At 50.8% G+C, this 6,000-nt stretch overlaps 1 protein-coding gene across 1 annotated transcript in view; it reads right to left on the bottom strand.

Moving 5' to 3' along the window:
* Window positions 1–6,000, bottom strand: part of Elavl3 (ELAV like RNA binding protein 3) — a 30,542-nt gene that overhangs the window by 6,048 nt on the left and 18,494 nt on the right. Inside the window, exons 4-6 of the mRNA XM_050125511.1 lie at window positions 3,023–3,176; window positions 2,688–2,913; window positions 1,227–1,265 (exon numbers count right to left, since the gene is read on the bottom strand). Coding sequence (XP_049981468.1) covers window positions 1,227–1,265; window positions 2,688–2,913; window positions 3,023–3,176 — 419 coding nt within the window. The remainder of the gene's footprint in view (window positions 1–1,226; window positions 1,266–2,687; window positions 2,914–3,022; window positions 3,177–6,000) is intronic.

Raw genomic sequence — 6,000 nt, 5'->3', positions numbered from 1 at the left:
ATCATCATCATCATCATCATCATCTAGGGCCAGTGGCGCATGCCTTTAATCCCAGCACTCAGGAGACAGAGGCAGGAGGATCTCTGTAAATTCGAGGCTAACCTGGTCTACAGAACGCATTTCAGGTCACCAGGCTACACAGAGAAACCCTGCCTCATAAACAAACAAACAATCACATAAACAAATAAGTAGAAATTTAAGTAAATAAGATATAGAGGTTTCGATGTCAATCTCTTGTCAGGCACCAACAAGGAGTCTCAGGATGTGTCCCTGACGGGTAAGGAGGACAATGGTGCTTCATGCCACCACCATGTCCCTGACGTTGTCTCTGGGATATCTCACCCCCTGGGTAACAGGTTGTCTGTTGACTAAATTAATTAAAGGACAGAAAACCATATTCCCATGGACTCCCTCACCCTCAGGATTAATCACTGAAAGTATAACCCCCTTTAACCTTGACCATGGGGACTCAGCTCACTGCTGTCCCTGCAGCCAGGTTCCCTCCAGGTCTCTTCTGGCCACCATCTCGTGACCCTTATGCTGCCCTTGCACTGCCCTGACCACCACTTGCTCAAACCTCTCATCCCCGTGGAGCTGAGAACATGAACAGCGACAGTATTTATACTTGGCCACCTTTTATTATGTACCAAGCACTGTGTTCTGTCTCAAATTCATGTCCAAGAGAGCAAGTTTGGGCCATGCTGCATCTTTGGCCTCAAGCCCAGGTTTCGATATGCAACATGTTCCCACCATAGACAGGGAGACTTTCTCAAGAGCAGGGGTATGGATGGAGCTAGGATGCCTTCAAGGTTTATCGCAACTGTGGGAGGAAAGGAAGCCTTCCGTGGCCATTGACAAAAACCCAGCAACAACAGCTGATGGATGGGGCTCAGGAATGGCTGAGTGAGGGCCCGGGGGAAGGGGCATGGCTCGGTGCAAGGCTAGCATGCAGGAGTCCCCAGTTCCATGCCTAGAGCACAACATAGCAGTGGTTAGTGACTCCCAGAGTGGGGACCAGGGCACAAGAAAGGGGTGAAAGCCACAGACAGCTCTCCATGCCCCACCTTCCGTAGCCACTCTCTCTATGGTCTTGAGGTTTTCATCTCCTAGATACAGGCAGAGATGGGTTCCCAGTGGTCCCAGGGACAAGGAACATGCAGGGGTTAAAGGAGGCCATCAAGGTAAGGGGGCTGTGGGAAGGGACAGTGGGACAGGAGCACTGTTACCTTTTGACTCCATAGGCCATGTTGAGCAAATTGTCCAGCCTGTGGAGGCAGAAGCAGCTGTCAGAGTAGCCTGTGACCCACCCCCTGTGATGTGACAGCTAGTCCACCCCACCCCCACAGCCTTCAACAGCCCGCCCCCTTCCCCCCAGCTCCCCGCCCCTTGCCGCTTGCTCCCAGCCCGGATGGACACCGCCTGGCACGGAACCTCACTCATTCGGGACTGCTTCTCATCAGCCCTGCTGCTGCCCAGCCTGAAGGATCTTGTCCTGCCCTCCTGATGCCTTCGTGGGCCCTGCCAGGAGGACCCAGGGGTTGAGAGCTTACAAAGATGGTGGTACAGCCTCGGGGTCTTCCTGAGCTCACGGGAAGGTGGGCAGAGCACACAGCCACCCCCATAGTTATCATTGTTCCCATTGACCTCCGGCTTGGGAGCAGCCAGGATTCTGGGTTCAAGTCTTCTTTTGGGTTTTTCCACACTCCATCTCAGATGAAGAAATCTCAGTGAAGGGCACGGAACAAGCTGTTCTACCCAGTTACCGTGCAGGAATATGATCATGGCTGGCATACAGAATATGAAAGGGAATGTTTGGTGGGTGTTATCCATGAGGAAACTGAGGCACAACTGGACCTACAGAGCAGGCCAGAGATAGACAGAGAAACACACCTGTGCAGAGGAAGAGACAGACGGAAAGACTAGAAGAGAACGTAAGGAGAGATGGACAGGAGATGGACAGGCACAGAGAAAGATGGGAGAGAAAGGACAGGTAGACACAAGGACAGGCAGACACACGGACAGGCAGACACAGAGAGAAAACTGGGAGACATCGTGTCCAGGTTGTTTTTTTTTTTTTTCTGTCATTGTTGTTGTTTGGTCTGTTTTTTTTTTTTTTTTGGTTTTGTTTTGCTTTTTGTCAATTTGGCACAAGTCTCAGAAGAGGAACTTCTATTGAAAATATGCTTTCATCACATGACCTGTGGGATATTTCCTTGATTGATGTGGGAGGGCCCAGCCCACTGTGGGCCGTGCCTCTTCTATGCAAGTGGGCCTGGGCTGTATAAGAAAGCAGACTGAGCAAGGAAGGTATGGACAGCCAACCAGGAAGCAGTGTCCCCCATGGTCTCTGCTTTCCGGGTTCCTGCCCTGACTTCCCCTCATGGTGAACGGTTTGCTGTTAAGATGAAAATCAACTTTCTCCTCACATTCTTTTTGGTCATGGTGCTTTATCACAGCGATATAAACCATGACCAAGAAAGACACAGGGAGAGACAGACAGACAGACAGAGACAGAGAGTCACAGCTGACTTCTCTTAGCTACCAGCTCTTGCTCTAGGTACCGGGCACACGCCTTTTCATGCTCCTGCTGGTGAGGTGTCCCTGGGTACCATGGGAAGAAAACTGGCTCAGGGAGGGCAGCTGCAGGCTTGGGGCATTTGACCTGGGGTCTGGGGACTCTGGCTCACCGGAAACGCTGTGTCTGATGATGCAGAGGACCCGCGTAGCGCCGGGCAGAGGACTGGTACAGGTGGGTGAGCAGGGCCTGCCCTGTCTTCTGACTCGGGTTGTTTGCAAATTTGACCGTGATTGGCTCAGCCGCACCTAGTGGTTTCTGCCCATTCAGTCCCTTGATGGCCTCCTCAGCCTCGATCCTCTTGTCAAAGCGGATGAATCCCACACCCCGAGAGACACCTGCCAGGGGTGTGAGGGCATCAGTCTCAGGTACTCTATACCTCTTCGTGTGACTCTCCCCTCCCTGGGACACCTGGCCCAGAGCACCCTCTCCTCTTGGCATTCTGACCTGTGGCCTGGTCCAGCAGGATTCTGGAAGTGATGATGCGACCATACTGGGAGAAGAGTTGTTCCATCTCCTTCTGGCTCATAGTCTTGGGGAGGCCACTGACGTACAGGTTAGCATCTCGAATAGAGGCAGAACTGGGGCGTGCATAGGACACCTGGGCCAGGGGTCAGAGGAGAGTGAGGGTGCATGGGAAATGACAAGGCTCAGGAATGACCCCCCCCCCACTCCCAATAGTTCATTTAACAAGTCGCTCAAGGCTGGGGCTGGGGCTGACTGGGTGGAGTGCTGGTCTGCCATGCAAGAAGCTTGGCTTCCACCCCAGCACCACATGAACAAGGTAATATACATCCTGCCATCCCAGGGCCTGGCAGATGGTGGCGGAAGGATCAGAGCTAAGTCATCCTCTACTACATATTAAGTTCAAGCCTGGCCTGGGCCACATGTGACCCTGTCTCGAAGAACAAAGCAGAAGGCTGGGGAGATGGCTCCGTTGGTAAAGGGCTTGCTGCCCAAGACTGAGTCCCTGAGCTGGATTCCCACACCCACACAAGAAAATAAAGCAAACCCAGAAGTAACCAGGCAGCCATGGAGATGGCTCCATGGTGAATTGCCTGCTGTGGAAGATGAGAACCTGAGTTGGTACCAACCAACGGTGGAGGAGAAAACCGGCTCCCAGCATCCTCTGACCTCCACATCCACACAGCAGCATGTGTGTGCACACTCCCCATAATAACAATAATAACTTTTTTATCTAAAACGATAAGTTCAATGTTCTGGTGCACACCTGTCATCCCGACCCTAGGAGGGGCCAGGCAACACCTAGCTTCACCAGCTGCCAGCATGAGCTTATGGGCTCTGCCCGGTTCTGGGTCTCAGAAAAGAAAAAGTTTGGGAGAGCCAGGAGTGATATCACATGCTTTTAATCCCAGCACTGGGAGGCAGAGGCAGGTGGACCCCTGTGAGTTTGAGGCCAGGACGTCCAGGATTGTGTGGTTGAGACCTTATCTCAGACAAAACACTTAAAGCAAACAGCAAAGGCGGTGGGGGTGGGGTGGGGTGCAGCAGGGGCTTGGCTGGAACGGGTCATTCCTCAAAGGACCTGCCCCTGCTTCTCAGACCCATGTGCAGTGTGAACTGAGCCCAGAGCTGTAAATATAAGGCTGTGCCTTTTAGGGGTGGGGTGAGGTGGGTTGGAATTATCACCCCTGAAAACTGTAACAGACTTATTTATAATCTTTGCCAACTCAAACCAAAAGGATCCAACTCACATCTGTCTTAAAAATAATAATAAAAATAATAATCATAAATTTAAAAAATAATAATTAAAACACAGGGCCCACAGGAGGGCTCAGCAGGCAAAGGTGCTCACTGCAACCCTGTCCACTGAGTTCAATACTCGGGTCACACAGGGTAGGAGAGGACTCGCTTCTGCAAGCTGTTCTCTGCCTTCCATATCCTCATGCCTAAAGAGCCCACCCTCTGATCTGTGTATCATACACACGTGTATATAAAACAAAAATTTAAATGTAATTAAAATACAAGAAAAATAGGGTAGGTGATAACTGACTATTTCAGACAAAAAATCAAAATGGAAAAACTGCCAATCCCTGATGTGTGCCTCCAGTTCTACACTTCCTCCCTTCTGACGGCCACCACTACTGACGCTACAGTTCCCGTGCTGAAGCTCCGTTCTACACAGCAGCCAAAGGGCGCCCCGCACACTAATGCAGGCTCTTCCCGGCAGACTCTTCCGTGGCTCCTTCATTCCTCTGCCTTAAGTGTGGTGGCCCAGGCCTCAGTCCCAGCATTGAGAAGCAGATCAGGTATCTCTTGGGCCCAAGACAGCCAGGACTTCATTGAGACACTGTCCAAAATTTTTAACATTCTGTTGTGGGTTTTTTTTTTTTTTTTTTTTTTTTTTGAGCTATGTTGTTTTCTATGTAGCTCTGATTGTCCTGGAACTCACTTTGTAGAGCAGGCTGGCCTCAAGCTCAGAAATCCACCTGCCTCTGCCTCTTGAGTGCTGGGATTAAAGGTATACACCATCACAGTCATCTTAAAAACTACACTTTTATAAAAAAAAGTTTATTTTGCATTATTATTATTATTGTTGTTTTTTCGAGATAGGATCTCTGTGTATCCCTGGCTGTCCTGGAACTATAGACCAGGTTGGCCTCGAATTTGCAGAGATCCACTTGTCTCTGCCTCCCAAGTTCTGGGATTAAAGGTGTGCACCACCACTGTCTGGTGTTTGTTTTTTTTTTTTTTGTGTGTGTGTGTGTGTATAAGTGTTTTGCCTACAGGTAAGAGTGTGCATTGTGTGCATGCAGTACCGACAAGGGCCAGAGAGCGAGCCCTGGCTTCCTTGCAACTGGAGGTACAGACAGTTGTGAGCTGCCTGCCACGTGGGGCCTGGGAATTGAATCTCAGTTCCTGGCAGAGCAGTAAGTGCTCCTAACTGCTGAGCCATCTCTTCAGCTCCCCAAAATGAAAACAGTTCGAAATTACATCTGAGTGTGCACACATGTGTGCATGTGCAATGCCTAACTGCAGAGGTCAGAGAGGAGCTTAGGAAGGTGGTTGGGGGGGGGGGTTGAGGACTGACGTCAGGGACTTGCTCTACCACTAAACTACAGCTTCAACCTCTAAGCTCCACGTCCACAGGCCTCGCACTGGACCAGGTCACCTCTCCACTTTCACCTCCTCTTACTTCCCCCTCCTTCCTTTTACCCGGGCACATCTGGCCTCAGGACTTTTGCACTTGCTGTTTTTGATGCTGGAAAGTCCTTTCGTGCTGGCCTTGGTGGCTGGTGGCTGTAAACCAACACTGGAGGATTCGATGGGATGGCTGTCTATCTGGAGCACAAGACCAGCTGAGCCACAGAATGAGACTGAGGCCTCAACCCCACCCCACAGAAACACTCTTCCCTCTTTTTCTGCCAGTTCAGAATTTGAAATGGCCTTCTTACCTTCCTCGA

The sequence above is a fragment of the Alexandromys fortis genome, unplaced genomic scaffold (genome assembly GCF_014885135.2).
Source record: "Alexandromys fortis isolate MF-2015 unplaced genomic scaffold, M_Fortis_MF-2015_v1.1 scaffold_242, whole genome shotgun sequence".
NCBI classification, from domain to species: domain Eukaryota; kingdom Metazoa; phylum Chordata; class Mammalia; order Rodentia; family Cricetidae; genus Alexandromys; species Alexandromys fortis.
Note: the sequence above shows the minus strand (reverse complement) of the source record. Positions and strands in the feature narration are given on the sequence as shown.